Raw genomic sequence first — 22,506 nt, 5'->3', positions numbered from 1 at the left:
AAAGAAGCAATAAAAAGTGACTCTGAGCGACCCCATAGCTTGATCTTTGTGTAAAAAGTGCAATATACTTTATAACTTTATTTAGTTTATTGAGTTTACAAAGTGTTTTGACAAACACAGCAAAAGCATAAATGGAATATAAAGAAGGCAATACAACAACAGAAAGCCAAAAGGTCCTACTGAACACAGGTGAGATGAAAATAGGGTCGAGTTAGGAGAAAATTAAAACAAGAGGACAAACAATGCAAGACGTAGGATGCAATATGTCAATATGAAATAACACAAACTGACCAAAAAAAAAAACAACAACAATAAAACCACAAATGAAAGGAAATAAAACATAAATACAATAGGTAAAAAAATACAAAGAAAGGTTTATAGAGAAATTATTATAATGCAATGTGACACATCCTGTGGATCTGCTTCAGAAGTAAAAGGTAGATTTATTGGTAATTTTTTAAACCAAGTTGAAAATTCAAAAGTACTTTTGTCCTTGATCCTGCTACATCTTTAGCAGTTAAAATTCTTTTTTAAAACTATGTTAATGTTTCAGCTTTTTAGTTAGCCAACTCGCTTTGTTACCTGCTGTTTGTTAAAACTCTAATTATTCTTTGTGATATTTTATCTACAATATATAGTTGATATGTTTCCAAAATATGTTTTTTTTTTTGCTCAAAATGTCCCATTGCACATTCAAGACAGAAGCACAAACATAATGCTGTAATATAGTGTATCTACTTACTAAGGCACTGTAGTCAAAGCAGGATGTCGGGCCTTTTCGATAACGCGCGTTACTCAGTACTTCGCATGGATTCTCCTCTTGAACTGTGTGTTTTCATTTAAGGGAGGTAACAGTGAATTCACCGCACAAATTAGAGAAGATTTCCACTTTTAGCACAAATGAAGGCAGCACAGAGTGTGTGAGATGGAAAAGGATACACTCAGTCCTGATCTGCGTTAACCTCTCTATCTCACACGAGCTGCAGGGGAGCGTCTCAGCGACCACAAACAGGAGGTTGGTGTTTTCTATCCGCTTGGCGTGGAACAGCCTGCGGGAGACAGTGATGGATATTTCAGCCAATTTCATACAGTATGTACAATTCAGGTATAAAAGCACAAACGCATTCTGCTGACGCTCAGGAAAAAAAAAACACACCGTGAGCAGTTTCCACAGTCCTGCAGCACATTGTAGGAGTTGGTGGTGTTTGTAAAGTAGAACTGACTTTGGATGGTCACACAGCTGCTTTCCCTCGTCTCAAAACCTTCAACCAGGACATCATCTAGAACACAAACATACAATTTGATCATTTAACATACTGTTTATAACCTGCTTAATCCATGCAGATATTCAAGTGTGCACACAAAGATCGTGTTAAGATGCACAAATCCACCTTGGTAGAGCCAGCTGTTGTAAACCAGTCCATACAGTAGCTGCTGGGTCACAGACCTGAAAAAGTGTTCAAATGTCACTTCATTAAAAAATGAAATACAATCTGTAAACATCAATAAATATCAGTCATGTCACGGCTACATCATAACTGGGCTAAAAATAAGCCCCGTGGTTTCATGTGCAGAAGTCTGTACGCAGTTTACATTGTTTTAAAGGCCACCTCACATGCTCTTGGTGTCACTGGATTTGCAGTAAACAAAGTCTCACCAGGCCACAGTGGACGTCCACCAGGCCAAGCTGAGGATGTCAGCAATGGACGGCTGCAGACACACAGAGTAGTTACAGATAAGAGTTTTCGATCCAAAATTATAAAATGTCCCTGAATCTAAAATCTGCAGCTGGTCTCTTACCACAAAGATACCCCTAGGTGCTGCACCAGTATGGCTGCTGCTGACTGGTTCACATGCAGACTGGTAGTGGAAAGACTGACGGCGGGTGAAGATTGAGTTGTTGTAGAGGGCGTGCATCAGGTAAGGGTCCACATCACCAAAGAAAAGACCGATCTGTGATGGATGAAAGAAAGGAAAGACAGTTACAGAGAGGAAGAGAAGGTGTATAAGGAAGCAGTACCACAAAGAGGTTTAATGCAAACTTTATTCATGTTTGCACTTGTTTCTTTCTTCTCTATTTTGCTGTTTTGTTTATTTGGCCCTGCAGTGACAGTTGAACTGAAGTGCTGTAACTGACTTTAGATTAGTTGTGTTAAAGGTGCAAGATGCAATTCTAATGCAATACACTTTCTGCAGTCTGGTAGCTGTCCTTTCTGTATGTGCTGAAAAATAAATTTGGTATTAATACACAGGCCTAGTCTTGTAAAAAGAAACAAAGTATAGTGGCTTGGACAGAGCTGCACAACACTATTCCAGTCAATCAGCAACACGGGACATTCGTGTCTGTGCACAGCAAAGGGAAATTTTCATGGATTTATAAAGAAAAAGGCAGTGGGAGGGAAGCTGATGAGACCACTGTTGAAAGGGGGCATATTTGTTTGGGTGTTTGAATTCAAATATCATCAATCTTTCTCTAGAATTGCTGACTCGATTTACATATTTAAATGATTATGCAACAAAAACAGCAAACACAAAATGTGATGTAAAGCATGCATAATACAATTAACACCCACTTAGTTGAACAAAACCTCAGAACTTCACTTCTGCATATAAAACCTGACTTAGAGTTTTTTTATATTCCTTTAGATTTGCGTCACTTTTAAAATATGAAGTAAATAAGACATACTAAACATTTTCTTCTAAAAGTAGACAGTAGAATATATACTAATTTAATAGTAAGAACATCACCACACAAAGTACCTTCTTCCAGTGATCTCTCTGATTGGACATAACCAGGAACCCACCATCATCAATGAGATAGCAGAGGAGGTCCTGCAACATGACAACATGGCACATCTTTGCATCAAGTGAACAGTTTTTAACTCTTTGAATGGAACAGCAGCAGAACATTTCAAGATACAGGCTGACCTGGTCTTACAAGAGGAAAATGTAGACAGTGAAAAACCTGCAGGCCTGTGTGAAAAGCTAAAAAAAACCAATAAAAAATACAGTGTGTCTTCATATGTGCTTAAGGCAGACTACATCCTTGCAATTTATGTTTATTGCAGTTGTATAAAAATGAATTAAAGTGCAAAAATCATTTATTTTATGTCATTTAAATTAAGCATGCTTGTCAAAACAAGCCTTTTTGTATATAAAGTGAATCTGGTACACTTGGTCCAAGTTTTCAAGTAATACACCCTCTGAAACCTAAACAAACTGGCCTAATTTCTTTCAAGATCGTAATACAAAGGCACTGAGCAACTTTACAGGAATGACCCAAAAGAATTAGCATGAAAATAGTGACAGTTACAAGAAATTACCTGGCAATTAGCACACAAAAAAGTAAAAACAAACACACACAAAAAAACAAGGAAATGACCTGAAAACAGTTAAAAAATAAATAAAATTCAAATGCTTGTGAAAGACATCAGAATGCAGAACAAAACTGATACTGATCCAGGTTAAAGGTTTAGATTTAAATGTCAAAAAAAGGATGAAGAAAATCATTAATATAATATAAAGGATATAACAAGTTGGTACACGAATGTATGAGAAAGAGGTGAAATAATCTCTTTTTTTTAATCTTTTTTTTCCAGTTGTGATTTTAGGGCTCAATATCTCACTAAATTTGTGGTTAAGAGGAGTACTTTTCACAGTGTAATTTCTTACTGGGCAAAAGTTGAGTTCACAGCCTGAAACACGTTCTTAATCTTAAATCATACAGAGGCAGCACTGTGAATTTTGTTACATGTCAGCTTTTTCAAGTGTTCCTCTTATCTGACGGACTGAGAGAGAGACGGGAGACAACAGCTCTGTTTTGGTGGTAAATTGTATGCAAAGATTTAATTATCACAAGAGTATCAAGAATGCATTTAACGTCTGCAGAATGAAATAAAAAACATTCTTACATCAGTGTTCACTTCACAGTCCATCTCACAGCTTCTGGATGGTCCACACTGTTTAATGAGACAATAATGTCACTTATGTAACACTACATGCAGTCTAACTTAGAGGTCAATGATAATAAGTATTTAATGGCAGCGTGCTGTACCTTGTGTGAGCCCTGTCGACTGTCTGACACATTGCTGGCCAGGATTTTAAACTTGTCCACCCACGCCTCCAAGTCCAGCTTCACCCCGACCACTGAGTGACAACATCCACCACATCAGAGCGGAGAGAGGAAGAAGAGGGCAAGAAGCAGTGTTTTGGTGATGAGAGTACAAAACAGACAACTAAAACAACACAATGTAATGACCTGGTGTTTTGTGGTCTATGTACATCAAATTCTCTTATTCATTTATTTGTTCCACCTACCTGCCCAGGGACTATGGGTGCAAAATAGCAATTTTGCTAAAACCCGACACAATGCATCTCTCCTAAATGAAATTACATTACATCATCTGAAAAAATAAAGCTTGCTAAATAAAAGTGTTTTTCTTACCTGAAGGTTTGAGCAGTTTGCCTCCCAAATTGACCTCTATAGCCGAACTAACCAGGATTCCAATGGTGCCGTTTTCTGCACCCACTGGGTCATCCAACGCTGTTCACAAACAAAACATGATTTTTTTAAAAAAAGAGTTAAGTGGTGGGTTGTAAAACCAAAACAACGAGCTGAAAAATCCTATAAGACTCTGCATACCTAAAGGTATACATATAGTGTGTGTATATGTGTGTGTGTGTGTGTGTGTGTGTGTGTGTGTGTGTGTGTCTGTGTGTTTTATGGCGAAACATTAAAATTCTACGCTGCGACACGGGTAGTTACTCACAGGATCTTGATGGAGCTCTGAACATGTAGCCTTTGTTGTCGAGACTCCGTCTGTAGTAATTCGAATTGAAAGGTTCAGGATCCTCATCCCAAAGCTCCGCAGCTCTGTACAAACACAACATAAATCATTAAATGATCTGTTTATAAACAGAATATCTGTGAGATTACAGCATATTTCTCTGCTTTAGTAAATGCATTAATTTTACTCACATGTTGGGAAAGACTCGTGTTATTCCTCCATCAGTGGACGCAAATACAGCCAGGAAACCGTACCTGTAAAAAGTAGTCTCTACTTAGTCAGCTCTGTTTATTTTAAAAAGGAATTCGGGTATTTTCTACTTGGACACTTGTTTTTATACATTTTTGTGAGTAAGTAACACGTGGGGACAATAGTTTTTGAAATTGGTCCAGGACTGACAGAGAGCGCTGCAGCCGGCAGCAGCAAAACAGGCTGCATTGTTACATCTTGGGGCAGGTCGATCCTTGGATTTACGTTTATTAAAAGCACTTGTTTTTACCACTAAAAAGTTGGGATTGTTATTAGGAGTGTCTTACAGCATTACAGAAAGATTAAATGTTTTTCCTTATCTTTTGCTTGGTCTGGTCTGTTTTTTGTCAAGATCTTTATAAAAAAGTCTTGCTCTAAAATCTCACAAGAGGGGGCTTGTTGCAGGAAGAAATTGGTGGAAGTACAAGTGAGGGTTGCAGAGAGAAGTGCTGCAAATAGTTTGTTGTCTTGGAGTACAGACAGCAAATGTTACTTTTATCTGAGAACTTACGAAAAAAGGAAAAATCCTTTGTGTTTGTCAACTGTGCCAACAAAATGCCAAACTACACTACCAACAGCTTTCGTAGGATACCTTTGGGGTATAGGGACATGCTGAAGTTGTGACTAGTTGTGCTACAACTTGACCCTAACACACTGCATCTTACAGACCACAGAGGACATCCTGTACCAAAGTGCTTATACCTAAAGAAAAATGCTTTTCCAAGAGTGAAGAGACAGACAAAGTAGAGGTGATATATTATTAGCTAAAGTTATTGTGTTGACGTGGCAAGGATAATAGCAAAAAAAGAAGCACTTTCAATAGACATAAAAGGATGGTAAAAAATTACATAGTGGTTACACTGCAGTCTAGAAGTATAGCATAGCATAGCGTAGTGTGGTATGCACACAATGATAAACTGCATAAAATCCAGATAAAAATAAAATATGTGCCAGGAGAGGTCAAGAAACCACAGGCTTATACATACAATATACACACACACACACACACATATACTGTACATATACACACATCAAAAAAAATCAAACATTATGAATTAAATGTAATTCTAATTTTTGTTTAAAGATAATAAGCTCTAGATAACGCGTGCTTTATCGTTCCATATCCGTACACCGCGATATCAGAGGGAATGCTGACCATTTTTAGTTTTGTAAAATGAAGGGTGGAGCTGATCTGGATACAGGACCAAAAATTGTTGTTCCCATGAGCCACTTACACACAAAAATGTGGGAAAATAGTGTCCTGGTTGAAAAAATAAAGTGTTCCCCTTTAATCTGATACCATTAAAGAAGACTGCTTTAAGTTTACACAAAGTGTATTTTTCTAAAAAGCACATTTGCACCATTGTGAATGGTGTGAAAAGCATCAAACAAGCTGACTCACGCATTCAAGTCCTTGTTCTTCCAAACACGAGAGGCCAGCTGCCCGATAATCCTGGAATCCAAGATCAGGTTGTGGATGAGGCCTTGGTCACCTGAGACAAAAAACAAGATATAATACATATAAGCTAGATATATTACATGATCTATGTACCTGCAGCATTGGTAGATATTGTAAACTATCAAATGCTGTTAACATGCTCACATTCATCAGATTCTGGGGAAATCTCCAGCATGAGTGAGAGGAAGTTCTGCAAAAACTGGGTGTTGTTGTCAGAAAGATGCAGACGTTTGCAGTATTCCCTGAAGAAACAGAAAGCAGAATTAATAAAAGCTTTCCATTTACTAACAGACAAAAAAAGAGCAAAAACAAGAGAAACGGTAGTCACCTTGGAGCCAGAAACACATGTCCTGAGGATTCAAAGGAGCTGGGCAGCAGCGACTGCATATCTGTAACAGAGGCAGCGATGTTCGGTTTTCATCTCGTCTTTGAATCTTAATAAACACAGAACCTTGAAAGCTGTCTATCTCTCTGTACTCACACTGGAGCTGCAGCATCACGTCGCTTAGGTCTGCCTGGATGAAGTACTCATTGTAAGGAGGTAATACAAGACCGAGACTGCAGGTGGCGGCATCCCAACAGGAAGACACATGGACGGGGAGATACAGAGAGGAGGAGAGTGAATGCATCTGCCATGCAGTCCACATCAGGACACAGCTGGTTGGTAATTCTTTGTAACTGGTAACATTGTAGCTGCTCACCTGTAATCTGTGCCGTTGATGGGCGTCCAGGTGTAACTTCTGTACACCTCATCGATGTATTGCTACAGTAGAGGAGATATTTGAGGACACTTCAGCAACAAAAGTAACAGGCTGGAGCAGAGATCCTTAACCTGCTTTTCCCCGGGGCCACTTTTGCAAAATGGCAGGACGCCAGGGGCCAGTTAGGGACGCTTATAGGATTTAGGACATTTAATGCTTGGTCTGTCTGGGCATCCGGGTAACCTTCCCTGGTGTCTTTTTTGATAAACAAGCTCTGTTTTGATGCTTATGCACACAGGGGCCTTTTTTATACTCAAAGTACAAAAAAATAAAGAAAATAAAAGTCCAATGTGAATTGTTTTCATCATGAATTAGAAAATGCTTGATGGGCCAGCCAGCACCCTATCGTGAGCCAGTTGCCTGTCAAGTCGAGTATTACTGGGCTACCGTTTACCGGCCATTACTTTATGTAACATATGTTTTTTGTGAGGTGTTTGAACATGAGGACATAACAGTATGTATAGAAACCTCAGACAGCGCAGTGGACCTCTTTGACCTCTTTAACTCTGCTGGACCAATCTCTGGCTCCTCTGGTTTGACTATATGTTGTTCAAATCCATTGAAACTAATTTAAAATTTTGTTTTTTAATGATATTGGAGATCTCAAACCTTAGAGCAGCTTAAGATAATCCTTTATGGGAAAATTCACTTCAGGGCACCTTGGATATTGTGTATTTCCACCACAATGTTGGAAAAATGTTACAATTATTGTGAAAATAAATTGTTTAAGAGGTTACAACTACAGCAAAACATTTGCATTCATCAAATAAGCAAAATGGGACATCCCGCAAAAAATAGCATTTTTTAATAGTCAAGCCACCGTCAAAGGCAACCACAATTTCTTCCATCCCAGACTCTTAAAAACAATGTCAGCCAGCAAAACTATGATGTACATTATGCCGGACAAAGGTGAAATATGTGAAGCTATTCATAAAGAGGATTTACTTGCCTCGTCAATCGACTTGATGAGAGTTTTGACCTGCATTTCTCCTGGTCTACCGTCAATCATTTGTCGCCGGATCTAAAAAATGAAAACACAAAGCATTTTTTTTCCACAAACATGTAACAACAATATATTACATGGGGCCTTCAGTTCCCTGGTAGGCAGAAAATGTTGTTCACTGGAACAATAAGACCTTTGAACAACAGGAAGAAAAAGAAAACGCCTGAAACCAGAAACCAGAAACTTTTCAGAACGAAGTTCTCACCTCCTCTTTATTGCTGTCCTCCACCTCCGCATCCAGGAAGTCCAGCGTCACTGGCTCAGGGAGGTTCACCAGCTGAGAGGATTGAAGTGAGAAAAACCAGGTTACATGAAAATCATATGTAGAACAGGTATAACAGCATTATAATTATCTTAACTATGCATAACCAATTACAATTTGAAACCCTGAAGGATCTGTATTCTCCGTATGCCTCCCTGTTCTTGCAACCCACAGTAAAACAGTTTGTTTGGAAGGTTAAATATACTCCACCTTTGGCTGAAGATTGGGGTGAAGGAGAAGATATCCATTTGGATCGATGGCAAATATGTATCCATTGGCTCCAAGCTGACAATAAAAAGGAACAGCAGTGCGTTGGTCCATACTCTCCATCACAGGTACAAATGAAGAAAAATGTGACTCACAATTGCACTAATAAGATGTACATACATTGTACCGTGGTGTTAGTCGCTTTATCTCATCAAGATGCACGTCAACTCCCATCACACCTAATATCAGCTGATTCTGGTCAGACAAAACACAGCTAATTAGAGGAAGTTTGATATTTTGAGAAAATACCTGTGGTATCATCATTTCTATGACATTATATAACAGAGTTAAATTCTGAAAAGCAAAAAGATTTTGGAGGAAATGAACACAAACCTGCAACATGCAAACAAAATAACACTTTCATATAATAACCAGTTTTAATACCTGTGAGTTTCCATCCATGGTGAGATTAAATACGGGCAAAGTCCCAGTTACGACCATACCAAGACCCTAGAAAGTCCAACGAGAAAGTCCCAAATCAATATGAATTGTAAGTTTATTTATTCTGTGTGTATATATAATGCACGTCTGGTGCATTTACTATATTTAATCGCATACAGCCAATGAGGTCATGCAGTCTCACCAAAGCATCCTGATACACATTGGTCCACTGAACCTGCTTGGCATCACTGCCTGCGAGCACCATGGGGCGCCCCAGCACGTCGAGGTACTCCTGACCAAACAAAAGAGATACGTGACCGGCTGCAGCGATAAAATAACCAACAACATCAGGCCAGGGGGAGAATGGGTGTTCAAACAAATGGAAGTAGATGTTTCTGCAGAGTGAATGAGCTCCACAAGGAGAATTAGAAACAGTGAACGAGGATCAGCTGTGTCAGAGGCACTAGACAAACCCACCTGGGTGTTAATCCTTATAGCACAGATGGAACGGATCTCAAAATAGTAACCTGGCAAGCGACAGAGGAAAAAAAAAGACCAACAGAGAGAGAAAGAGAGAGAGCATGTGTGAGCAATGCTATCAGAAAAAAACCTCAAGTGGTGCTCATAAATATTCCAGATTTTACTAGATGTTACTAGACCAGTGATTCAGCCACTTAACTCCCACAGATAGGAAGCTTAAAGAGGAATACCACTGAGCTTTAAAAACTGATGTATCTATTTGTACAGTTCAGCCAAAGCCTTGAGATCAGCTGAGTGTCAAAACTAAAAGCTCCTGTTAATCCCAAAAAATTATTTTGTACCAGAGTCTGCTTCATATAAAAAATATTCCTGTAAGTTTCTTTTTAATATAAAAGATCTGGTTTCCCATCACACCTCACTGCAATAGGGCTGTAACCAGTGATTATATATTCATACTGTATTCATAATAATAATAATAATGATAATAACTATACATATATATAGCACCTTTAAAAACTGAGTGCTAAATATATGTATAGTTATTATCATTATTATTATTATTATGAATACAGTATGAATATATAATCACTGGTTACAGCCCTATTGCAGTGCAATAATGCCATAAAAAAAAAAAAAAAACAAAAGAAAAAAAAAATAAAAAAAACAAAAGATAACAATCAAAAAACAATAATGCCAAACAAAGACCAGACAAAAGACAAAACAATTACAAAACAAAAATAACAACAACCCATACCAATAAGAGTAAATACAGTTCACGGAATATTAGCAGCAAACACAGAAATAATAGTACTAATAATATAATTGAACACGATTGTGGCAGAATAAAAGGAAAAAATTAAAAGATAAAATAAAATACAAACTAAAATAGATGAATTCAAACAAACAAATTCAAACAGATGACATCATGTAAAAGTAAGCCTATAAAAATGGGTTTTAAGAAGTGATTAAAAATATGTGATGATTACTGATGATGATTGCTGATTACTGTTGATTATTTCCCTATTCACTGCTTATTATTGGGTATAAATTATGTTATGAAATGTCAGAAAATGTCTTATTTTGTCAAACCAACAGCCCAGAACCAAGTTATCAAAATATCAGTCTGTGTTACGGGCAGTAATTGATAGAGAATACGAGTTCACAGGATGACTAAAAAATATTTCTTGTGTTTCCTTTGGATTGATAATAAGTGAATTCTTCTCACACCACACCACTAAATAATAAAAGGGCATTAACCCCCACAAATACAACTTGTTCTCCTTCAGTTTGAATCCAGCATATTGCATCAGAATAAAAACAAAACCTTCACTAAAAAGAAAACAGCTCTGTGTGAACAAAACATAACTCTTATGCACAAGTATTCTGGGTACCGTTAAGTCGCGGTCTCTGCACGAGCAAAAACCATTCTCACGAATGTCAGTTCTCCCGGGACCATTATTGTCATCTCTCAGCCGAGAGCAACTCTGATCTACACAAGCGAAAGTGACCTCTGCATGAGAAAACACTGACACTGGTCTGCTCACAGATCTGAGAGGAGGGCCCATTAGTCTGGTTAGTGCACGTTGTACCGTACATTAGACTCAGCAATTTATTTATTAGTTCCTCTGTCTCAGCATTGATTAATAAATATACAGCAGACAACTCTTTTAAAGTACAGACTTAGTGGGGCTATTATAGCAATGCTCTTTAAGATTTACTGCTCAGATAAAAATACATGTTCTCAGTTTATAGTTGTTGTAGGATAGCACAGCTATTATGAAGCAAAAGTTTTAAAGTCCAACTTATAACAATGAGGGTATCTGAACATTTTGAAGTACAAACTGAATTACTTTTAAGACCTTTTCAATACCTCGAAAACAAAAAAATACCATTATTGTTGCAGTATAAATTAAAAAACTAGACTATAGTATTTGTCATTACTGAGTTTTATTGAACGTGTTGCAGCTTGCATATTCAGTGCACGTTAGCTAACACAACTGTCTTCTCATTAACAATGGGTATATGAATGGTGGTAGACCCACTCCAACAGCAAGTAAGAAATCCAAAATTCGTCCTATGAAAAATGCATGGCTATAAATCTCTCTATTCTCTATAATCATTCTCTGTTAGCAATGGGCCCATGCCACTTCAATTGTAGAAGAGAGAAGCAAAATTGCAGTTTTTGTAATCAAATCTTACAAATAATGCACTTCATGTAAAAGTCCTGGATTCCAGACCTTACTGAAGTAAAAGTATTTGAGTCCTTTATAACTTGGTTTTAATTTGACAAGCATTCACTTGTGACGCACTATTGTGTGTAGCTTTTTATTGTGTTTTCAATGTGATATGATTTTTGCATGGTTTTATGTTGCATTGTCTGTTTTGTGTATTCTTCTTTGTATTACTTAATATCATGTGCTATTGTGTGTATTATTTGTCTCGTGTGAGTCTTTTCTATTCTCTTTGCACAACTCTGTATTGTCATGTCATTGTGCTGTGTATTTGTTCTGACCTTCCGAGTGTAGCAGATGCATATTAACAGCTTGTGAATTGCACCAAATCACCTGTTCACCTGTTACCTTGCTCCCTCAGTGTGAACACCTGGTATGGGGCAGACTGCCAAGCAACGTGCCAGAGGCTCCAGGCAGCACCATTATCGTGGAACCCTGCACTTCTAAGTCCAGACTGAGAGATATTCTTGTTGGACGTGTTGTCACACCGATGTGGGGCAATCAGTGGGTGCCCATGAAGCTGACAAACCTCTCATCAAAACCAGTCACTCTGAAGCGCAATACCAAAGTCGCTGATGTCTCACCATGCCTTGCTGAGGAAGATCTTGATATCCAACAGAGCTTTTGTGAAATGGTGGTTAAGGAGCCGGAACAGCCCAACAGGTTAGCCGCCACTGATGCTAACTTCTGGGACAGACTCTCCAACTTGGATTTAGCTGACATTGATGTTTACTCGTGACACACCAGCCCCCACTCAAAGAGAGAGCTAGCAAAGCTCATGAGAGTATGAAGGTATTTTCTCCCAACACTCCCTTGACTGTGGCGAGGCCAAAGGGTTTGTACACCACATCCACCCGATAGAAGACAGCCCGTTCTACATGCCGCACAGAAGAGTGCCACCTGCACACTACCAACAGCTCTGACAGTATATGCTCCAACAGAGTAAGCTTCTCCTCCTGTCATGGTCTGGAAGAAGGATGGTGAGCTAAAGATTTGCACAGATTTCAGATGGCTAAATGCATGGACTCTGAAGGATGCCCATCTGCTCCCTTACCAGGCAGACTGCCTCGCAGCACTTGGAGGCAATGCTTTTTTCAGTACCATGGACTTAACCTCTGAGTTTTACAACAAGTACACTGCCTTCACAACACCAGCCGGCCAATACAAGTACAACAGAATGCCGCAGCAACTCTGCAACAGTTCAGCCTCATTCATGCGTATGATGTTGAACATCTTTGGCGACCTTAACTTCACAACTTCACCAATCTGCTCTGCTATTTGAATGACCTACTTATTTTTTGCACCCACTGAAGAAGAGGCCCTGAGCAGGCTCTGAGTAGTCCTCCAGAAGCTAAAGGAAAATAATCTCAAGCTAAGCCCTAAGAAATGTCACCTGCTGCGCAAGTCAGTCAATTTCCTTGGTCATGTAATCAACTAGAATAGTGTCATTGTGGATCCAGCTAAGGTGGATGTGATCTCTAGCATGCCGAGAGAGGCCCTGATGGAAGAAGATGGTTGCAAACCCTCTGTTAAGAAGCTTAAGTCTTTCCTGGGCATGTTCTTTTTCTATCAGATTTTCGTTCAGGGATGCTCAGCCATTGCATGATAAGCCATTGCATTTACTCCTCAGATGAGGAGGGAATGGACTGATAAGAATGGGAAGGGTGCTGGCATGTTCCAGAAGTTGTCTCTTGCAGATTGGAGCCCTGCATGCAATGAGGCCTTCCACAGACTCAAGAGTGAACTTCTCACTTGTGCTGTGTTGGCTGTCCCCGACTTTTCAAGGCCCTTTATCCTGTCAGTGGATGCGTTACTAGATGAATTGTGAGCGGTGTTGTCTCATATCCCACTGGGGAGGAGTGGAGTAGCAGTGGAGCGTATCTGAGAAGTTTAGTTACTGGCTGAAGGGGCATGAGTTCACAGTGTTGACCGACAACCACCCCCTGATCCATATACTGACCAAGCCTAAGCTTGATGCTTATGAACAGAGGTGGGTGGCAAAGCTGCTGTCCTACAACTTCGACTTGAAGTACATCTCAGGTCCAAAAAATGTCGCAAATGCAGATGCACTGAGTCATGATTCCTTTGCCTCCTCTATCAGCAAACGTCACATTCAGGAGCCATGCAGCTGCTTGGTACAAGAAGCGGAAGGTGCAAAAGCTCACTAATTGCAGGATGCTCTAAAAATCGGAATCCAGCACCTTAACGTGGTCCAGCAAGCAGAGTCTGTCCCTGTCGCAACAAGTGCCTGTAGCTCACCAGAGTTCAAGGTTGCCTTGCTGTATCAGAGTGCCTGCGGAACAGTGCAATGACCAGGGCTGCTCACTTTGTCCACCATGTCCAACATCTGCAGCCTACTGGTCGAGATACCTTACCCCCACTTACCTTGCCTGAGCTGGAGGATCACCAACACCAAGACCCGATTATCTCCAGTGTCCTGCCATTCGTGGTCCAGAGAAGATGCCCCTCCAGACGAGAGAGGCATGGTATGGAGACCAGGTCAGTGGCTATGTTGAGGCAATGCGACAGGCTCAAAGTTGAGGATCTACAATCTACAATCTACAATTTCATTTAGCAGACGCTTTTATCCAAAGCGACGTACAACACAAGCAAGAATTTAGACTTAAAGGATGGACTCCTGTACAGGGAGACGAGGGACCCACTGAGCAAGGACTCCAGAGCCCGCAGGAAGAGATCCTTTGGAAAGCATAAAGACTTCCGCTAACATGGAACTTGTCTGCATCGACTTCTGGTCAGCATAGGACAAAAACAAGAGCTCTGTTGATGTGCTAGTGGCAACAGACCGCTTCACAAAGATGGCTTATGCCTTCCCGTGCAGGAATCAGACTGCTCGGAAGTTGTGGGACTGTGTATTCTGTGTCTATGGGTTCCCTGAAGGTATTCACTCGGATCAGGTTCCCAGCTTTGAGAGTGAACTAGTGTCTGGGCTGCTGCAGCTGTCAGGCATTGACGAGTCCCACAACACCACCTATCATCTTATGGGTAATGGTGGCACAGAGCAGTTCAACCACACCCTCTGCAATATGTTGCGAGTCCTCCCTCTCAGAGCCCAGCAAGAATGGCCACAACAGATCCAGACACTGACTTTTGCCTACAATGCAACTGTCCATGAAACTCCTGGCTATGTGCTGTTCCACCTGATGTTCGGGTATATTTCAAGGCTTCCAGTTGATATCATGTTCAAATCTGTCCTGCACAATCCATCTGTAACAGACTATGGTAGTTACTCCAAAACCCCTCTGTCTTATCTGGCTGAGGCTGCCAAAATCGCTCAGCAGCACACAGACAAAGAGCAAGAGCACCTGGCCCATCAGTACAACAAGTTGAGGAAGTCTCCTTGCATGTTGGAGATCAAGTTCTGCTTGCCAACAGAGGCGAACGGGGCAAGAAAAAAAATGGCTGACAAGTGGGAACCCACAGTGTACACTGTTGTAGAAATGAACCCCAAAACTCATATCTACAGAATCAGTGATGCCTCAGGCCAGTGTAAGGTTGTGCATAGAAATCTACTATTGGATGTGAGTTTTCTTCTGCCCGAGGTTCACTGGAGAGTCAGACTTTGGACAGCTCATCAGACATTGGTGGATCCTGTGTCAGTGGAGAGACGGATGGACTCAGCAGTTTGGAGAAAGAGTCCTCTCAAGCGCAGACATCTGTGTGGGTCCTGTCCACGTCACATTATATGATACATGGAAACACTGTAGAAGGGGAGGTTGTTTTGCAAATTGCTGTTGACGCCTATATTTACTGTGATGAAGTGAATGGGATGAACACTTTGCTCCTGACTTACCTGGATCACAAGCTGGCGCAGTCTCCACTCCAGTCAGCTCCCCTGACAAGACTGACTTCCACAGCCTCATGCCATCTCTCCAAAGACACTACCTGGCATGGCCTCCTTCCCTCCCATCTCCAACGAGCCTCAGCCTTTCGCAGTTCCCTCTCCTGTCAACTCTGTAGGAAAACTGCTTGCCTCTGCCATCGTCCCTGATCATTCCCCTGCCGACTCTGGAGAAATTTAGCCTGTTTCAGCCACTACCTCTGCCCCACCTCAGTCCTCTGATCACCGCTATGTCAGCCCACAGGCAGACATTCACAGTCATGCCCCTGACCAAGTCACAGTTAGGGATAGGGTTGTCACTAGAGCGGCGAGGGCTGTCAAGTCAGTCAACTGGCTAATAGAAACCATGGCCCAGCGACCTATTATTCGGAATCTGTGCCACTGTAAAAGGCTCAGTCTGAAGCATAGAAGCTTTTGGGTCACTTCTTCATGCATTTTGGATGTGCTCCTGACTGGGACATTATTTTAGACATAAAGCCAAGGGACCAGTTTTTAGTGAGGTGTAGGCTGCACCTCTGTGTTCATGAAGGGTGAGATGCCTGAACAACCTTTTTAACTTCTTCTATTCTTATTTACAACACACAGAGAGAGGGAAAAGTCACACGGGTTGCACAAGGGACTGCAGATGTGAATTTGCTCTAAGCTATAATCTGGTACGGTACCCTTTTAAATAAAAGAAATAAATAATAACAATAAATAAATATTATAAGGAAAATGTACCTGAAGTACTAAAGTTAAAGTAGTCACTGTGTAGTAAAATGTCCCCTGTCATTGTTTTACTATTACAACAATGATACTGTTTGGAACTAAAGACTGCTGTCTTAATTTCTGAAAACCATGTACTGTATCATTATTTTATAACATGGGACAATTCCACTGGCATTGTGTAATTTCATTAATCAGCTGCAGTGAGTAGTTTTACACAAGGGGATACTTGTACTTCTGCAGTTGCCAGGGGGTACGTGGAAAGATTAAAAAATATATCCTCATATTTCAATGAAGTAAATAAACTCCCATATAGTTTACAAATTGGTTTTACGCTGGTCTTAAGTAAATTCATAACCAGTAAGATGCCTATCCTACAAGTCTTAAACAGAAATTGCTAAATTAGAACAAAAAGCTTAATTCACAATATGCAAATAGAATATTGGTTTTACATGACCAACATAAAATTCAGAATATTGCCATTTTCAGAACAAAAGTGGAATGTTAGTGTGCAGAAAAATTTTGTCACTGACAATTAAAAAAACTGAATAAAAGCATCTCATTTTATGTAATTAACTGTGTTAAAGAACATACAGTTTATCAGATGTTAATGAGAACGCAATTGAAACTTAACAGGTGGTACTGATGAGGGGCTGTGAGTGAACAGAAAAAAAGGCAGTTAACCAACTCTCTACATTGTGTGATACGGGGAATAGGAATAAAATAAAATGAATGATTCACACACCTATGGTCATGAGCTTTGCATAGTGACCAAAAGAACAAGATCACGGGTACAAGTGGCCGAAATGAGCTTCCTCCGTAGGGTGGCCAGGCTCTCCCTTAGAGACAGGGTGAGAAGCTCGGTCACCTGGGAGGAGCTCGGAGTAGAGCTGCTGCTCCTCCGCGTTGAGAAGAGCCAGATGAGGTGGCTTGGGCATCTAATTAGGATGCCTCCCGGACGCTTCCCCAGTGAGGTGTTCAGGGCACATCCCACTGGTAGGAGACCCTCCGGAAGTCCCAGGACACGCTGGAGAGACTGTGTCTCTCAGCCGGCCTGGGAACGCCTCGGGATCCCCCGGGAAGAGCTGGACAAAGTGGCCAGGGAGAGGGAAGTCTGGACTACCCTGCTTAGGCTGCTGCCCCCGCGACCCGACCCCGGTGGAAGTGGAAGAAAATGGATGGGTGGATGATTCACACAGAAAATTTAGCTCACCTTTATTGGTGCATGCGATCCACTGTAAAGGTGTGACATCATAGTTGTGTTGACCCACAGAAAAGGTGAAAACTCGAACCTTTGGAGGAACAAATGAGGAAAAATAAACACAAGTTTTCAGCGGGTGATTAAGATACTGCAGGGCATCTCATTTCAAAGGCTGGATGTAACTTGAAGTGTTTGTTACGGATAAAACTGACTGTTTTGTTGGGCCAGTTGTATTGCATGAAGACATCTTGAGCTCTGTCCTCTCCTCCGTCCGTAAACAGCATGATTATTTTATTGCAGTTGGCCCGGGGAACATTTGTCTTCTGAAAAATACATTTCAAAAGGAGATAGATGAGACCGAACAGCAGGTTTGGTCAATACAGTAAAACGATGTGTCGAGACATTTGTATTGACTTAATTCCCAGCTGATTTAGATCAATATGTGACGTACATTTAACAGCTGGTTGAAGGCAAAATGAAATCCAGACTTGTAGTCGGTGGTGCCTTTGGCCTGCATCTGCTGCACTGCATCCTTGAAGATCTTTTTGTTGCGCACGTTAGCCTGGACGAGATGTTTGAAGCAGGGAACAACAGCCTCGGCCTTCTCGTTAAACTGGAACACAGCAGGAGACACAGTTTGGGCTTTAACCCTCTGAAACCTGGAGCAACATCACTTTTCTTGTGCTGCTTTTAGACACCTTTTACCAGTATTTAAACCTTTGAACCCCTTTGCAAATTCGTGCGATTTCATTCTAAAAGATGGGAAAAAAAGGCAACGAGCAACTTGGTAAGAAACGTTTCATAAATTGCTAGAAATTTAGATTATTTTCATTATAGTTAAATGTCTTGAGGAAAAAAAGGTAGGGGAAATATATATTTACAGTTACCATAATTACATATTTAAAATTATTTTACTGAATTTATGACATTTTTAGGCACTTTTTCTGTTTATTTCGTTTCCTTTTTTTTTAAAAGAAAAAAACAACCTAATTTTCAGGTCATTGTCTTCAACTCTTTACTCATTTCTTGCTAATTTTTGAGTCATTTCTTCTTTCATTGCTCATTGTCCTCTTCCTATGTTTTAAAAGTTAAGGAAACAAGGCAGTTAATTAAGATAGTAGATACCAACCCTGGCCACGTTAACATAGTCATCATCAGACAAAGTGTCCAGCATTTCCATTACTGACGCTTTGATGAGTTTCAGAGTGAGCCCGCTGACACTGCCGCTCCTGAGGAAACACACAAGTATCAACCCAATTACTAGAAAACAGGTAAAAAGACTGTTTTACTTAAAGGTCTACAAAATTATGCAGCAGCACATCATACAGTGAACAGTATTCAAGCCCAGCTTCAATGCTGCTAAATACTATATGCTAATTTTATGCTGTTCGAGGCACATTTTGTGCAAATTATGCCAAACATAAACTAGAAAACTGTAAAAGGACTTTTTAATGACTAAAGTCTGATACCCTCCAACATCTAAAGACAATGTGAGCCACTATAGGATTTTGTGAAGACTGGGTATCCTGCAGGTTCAGTGTTTGCAAGACCACAAAGATGCCTTTTGAGAATTTTTTTCCACCCTGCTCCCAATGAAAAATATTACACCAAAGTTACGCCAAAGTCCCTTTAAGAAATATGAGATATTAAAATTTTCTTCCATGTCCTCAAAACGAACGAAAAAAAGGCGTCGAGTCACTATTTTCTTGTCAATTCAGCATCAGTGTAATCCATAAAGTGTATTTGTCAACATTTTGTCGCCTCAACTCACTACCTGCACTTTTTTAAAAGGAGAGGTGAACCTCTTCAAAAATTAAGATTCCTCTCTAAAATAAGTGCTCATACATGCACTGACTTTTCCTTTTCCACAGCACAAGAGATCCAAGACTTGTTAACATTTATGTTTACTCTGTACCTGTGTGCTACTTCCTTTTTAGTGCTGGAAACAGTGCAATTATTCATTGACAATATGCACATCACTGAAACTTTTTAATAATATTATACTTGTTTCATTTTGTCATAATGTCAAGATGAGAAAGACTGACTTAAAACAGCTCGGACTGAGTTTTATGACCACCTTACACAAACAATCGAGATCACAGAAGCATGCACCCACTGAGGAAGTTTTATCCAGATAATGGAAAATAGTCTGACAGAAATTGCTGAAATTGCTTCAAAAGTCATCTGGTGTAGTGCCAGTCCAGTCAGTTGCAGAATTTCATATATTCCACAAAACAATTAAGAATATGTGTGAAAATATTTGCTTAACAAAACGATCAGTAGTTCAAATGCAAAAGCCCCTAAAAATTATAAAGAAATATAAATTAATGAATAATGTAGAAGATTTTTTTTAAAACCCAATAGGTCTATTTAATAAGTGCAGAACAATTAACTGCTTTGTTCACAATGCACCCCCTCTGAATGCCTGACTAAAGTCTTTATCAGTGCTAAAAACTTTACACATGCTACCTCCAGATGTTCAGTCACAGACATTATTTCCCCTGCCACAATTATTAATCAACACTGATACATTCTTGTCAGCTTTGTTTGTATTTCGACCTCCCATATTTTTCAGTCCAGAGGAAAACACTGATATACAGTTTGTTTGTTTTTTACCCCATAAAAAATTTTCAGCAATGCTGCTAAAATTGCAAACACAAAATGTAATGAAACTCCAGAAAAAATATGGACAAACAATATTTAGTGAATGTACCCTGATGTGTCTAAATACTGTCTGAATGAATAAACACAAGGCCAATTATTTTCAGGTTTGCAGCCTAAAAATAATACGACACTTAAAAAATACAAAGCAACACATTGCGTTAGTATTTTTCCATTGTTCATTACTCGTTGTTTGTACTTGAATACAATACCGTCTCTGTGACAGTCTTCATGTACATGTGATGAACCACACTTATTAAAGGTCATTCATGAGGACTACTCTCCTGTTTGCCACATTCAGCTCGATGACAACATTAACCTTGCGAAGAGTTTCAATTAACTGCCCATCACACCACAATAAATGGCAACCATGGGAACAGAAAAGTAACAACAGGCTGCTGTACTCGACCACGACCGTGAGTTTGACCACACTCAGCAAACACACTCGACAAACTAATCCACCATTGAAACAAGAGGCAGAACATGGTCTTATTGTGTTCAAGCTTAAAGGCACAGTTCACCCCCAAATTAGAAATACATATTTTTTCTCTTATGTATAATGCTTTTTATTAATCTGAATTGTTTTGATGTACGTTGCAACGTGTTAGAGATTTCAGCCATAGAAATGTCTGACTTCTCTCCAATACAATGGAACTAGACGGCACTCGGGCTGCTGTGTTCAAAGCGCCATAAAGAAAAATTATGTTTGGAAAAGTATTGTCACTTTCCAGAAATCATGACGCAATTTCTCAAGATAATCCACAGACCTTATTGTCTGCACTTTCATGTAGGAACTTTTTCCTCTCACCAACCATATCACCGTGCAGAAGGAAGTGTGTATTGTATTTTTTGGCACTTTGAGCAGTTCAATTATATTGGAGAAAGGTCAGACATCTCCACGGCCAATATCTCCAACACTTAGCAACTCATACCAAACAATATAGTTTGATTAACAGCACCACAGATATGAGAAAATAACATTATATATTTGATTTTGGGGCTAACTGTCCCTTTGTGCTTCCTTTGTGCTTAAACGTGATCAGGCCATGACTATTTCTAAGCTGGGAGCTAGCTACTTCCCAAAGACTTTGCAGGCTAGCTGTTTTCCCGTTTCTAGACTTTGTGCTAAATGAAGTTACCTGGCTGCTGTTTGTAGCTTTAACAGATACACATGAGAGTGGTATCAAGTCTCATCATCTGACTGTGCTACAAAGTGTGTTTCCCAAAATGTTGAACTATTCCTTTAAATCTTAAAGCTTATGTCTAATTAAATTGTTTGATCTGCTGTTTCTCCAGTTTTACACTAAAAAAATTTAAATTTTGTCCTTGTGTCTGAATCATCTCTCACTTGACCTTTAGGCTGTTACACATGAGCAGCATTATGAGCTGCGCTCTCAGCTGGTTTTACTGCAGATTCAGTGCCAGGTGCACTGTTTTTCCATGACAGTACACCTTTAGTCTTTCTTCTATCTATAGTTTTGCTGCACTATACGATCAGAAGCAGAAAGGGGCTGCTCACTAATGTGTAATAAAGAAGTGCAAGGGAGGCTGAGGAAAATTTCAGATGGATTTCAACAGCACTTAATTATTTAAAACTGTGGAGAAAGTGAGTATTGTATGTTAAAATAAATTCACAAGTACATTAGCAGTGGTAGAAACATATACTTTTGTCAATATACCTTTAATACATTCACATGTAAGGCAATTACTAAACCCAGGAAAATTCTGAACCAAACCTTTTGAAATGTTATTGATTACTTACACATCAACAAGAATGACCATATCTTTGGGCGATGAGGCTCCCTGGATGTACCTATAACAAAACAGAAGAGAGGATGCCATAAATCAATGCTGTAAATCTGCACCTGTAATGGGCCGTCCTGAAAATATGTCTTAAGCAGCATACTGTACCAGGGTCTCCTCCTGACGTCATACAAGTCAATTTTATCAGGGGCTTTCCAAGGTGTAGCTGAAAAAACAAAACAAAAAATGCCACTCAAAATTAACCAGTCATATTCAACATCAGGGGCTGTATTCACAAACCTTCCTAGTACAAAAAGTTGCTCCTAGTAAGAAATTCTTAGAATTTCTCCTCAAAGTTAAGACTAGATACTTGTAAAGAAAAAAGTTATTCACAAAGCATCTTAGCCCTTAGAGAGCTCCTAAAGGGGAAAACTGTTAGGGGTAGAACGGAGGACTT

At 39.8% G+C, this 22,506-nt stretch overlaps 1 protein-coding gene across 2 annotated transcripts in view; it reads right to left on the bottom strand.

The window, feature by feature from the left end:
* Window positions 1-22,506, bottom strand: part of LOC121958673 (voltage-dependent calcium channel subunit alpha-2/delta-2-like) — a 62,444-nt gene that overhangs the window by 4,722 nt on the left and 35,216 nt on the right. For both annotated transcript variants that reach the window (XM_042507761.1, XM_042507769.1), the window contains exons 8-37: window positions 22,218-22,275; window positions 22,069-22,119; window positions 18,775-18,874; window positions 18,097-18,258; window positions 17,858-17,968; window positions 17,658-17,736; window positions 9,647-9,696; window positions 9,372-9,461; window positions 9,173-9,238; window positions 8,909-8,983; window positions 8,732-8,806; window positions 8,465-8,536; window positions 8,206-8,277; window positions 7,197-7,258; window positions 6,977-7,053; window positions 6,824-6,884; window positions 6,640-6,737; window positions 6,439-6,529; window positions 4,979-5,041; window positions 4,770-4,873; window positions 4,445-4,543; window positions 4,055-4,146; window positions 3,912-3,959; window positions 2,761-2,832; window positions 1,801-1,953; window positions 1,658-1,710; window positions 1,392-1,447; window positions 1,157-1,280; window positions 940-1,049; window positions 743-825 (exon numbers count right to left, since the gene is read on the bottom strand). In XM_042507761.1, coding sequence (XP_042363695.1) covers window positions 743-825; window positions 940-1,049; window positions 1,157-1,280; window positions 1,392-1,447; window positions 1,658-1,710; window positions 1,801-1,953; window positions 2,761-2,832; window positions 3,912-3,959; window positions 4,055-4,146; window positions 4,445-4,543; window positions 4,770-4,873; window positions 4,979-5,041; window positions 6,439-6,529; window positions 6,640-6,737; window positions 6,824-6,884; window positions 6,977-7,053; window positions 7,197-7,258; window positions 8,206-8,277; window positions 8,465-8,536; window positions 8,732-8,806; window positions 8,909-8,983; window positions 9,173-9,238; window positions 9,372-9,461; window positions 9,647-9,696; window positions 17,658-17,736; window positions 17,858-17,968; window positions 18,097-18,258; window positions 18,775-18,874; window positions 22,069-22,119; window positions 22,218-22,275 — 2,507 coding nt within the window. The remainder of the gene's footprint in view (window positions 1-742; window positions 826-939; window positions 1,050-1,156; window positions 1,281-1,391; window positions 1,448-1,657; window positions 1,711-1,800; window positions 1,954-2,760; window positions 2,833-3,911; window positions 3,960-4,054; window positions 4,147-4,444; window positions 4,544-4,769; window positions 4,874-4,978; window positions 5,042-6,438; window positions 6,530-6,639; window positions 6,738-6,823; window positions 6,885-6,976; window positions 7,054-7,196; window positions 7,259-8,205; window positions 8,278-8,464; window positions 8,537-8,731; window positions 8,807-8,908; window positions 8,984-9,172; window positions 9,239-9,371; window positions 9,462-9,646; window positions 9,697-17,657; window positions 17,737-17,857; window positions 17,969-18,096; window positions 18,259-18,774; window positions 18,875-22,068; window positions 22,120-22,217; window positions 22,276-22,506) is intronic.

Source organism: Plectropomus leopardus, chromosome 2 (assembly GCF_008729295.1).
Source record: "Plectropomus leopardus isolate mb chromosome 2, YSFRI_Pleo_2.0, whole genome shotgun sequence".
NCBI classification, from domain to species: domain Eukaryota; kingdom Metazoa; phylum Chordata; class Actinopteri; order Perciformes; family Serranidae; genus Plectropomus; species Plectropomus leopardus.
This window is presented reverse-complemented; position numbering and strand designations above follow the sequence as displayed.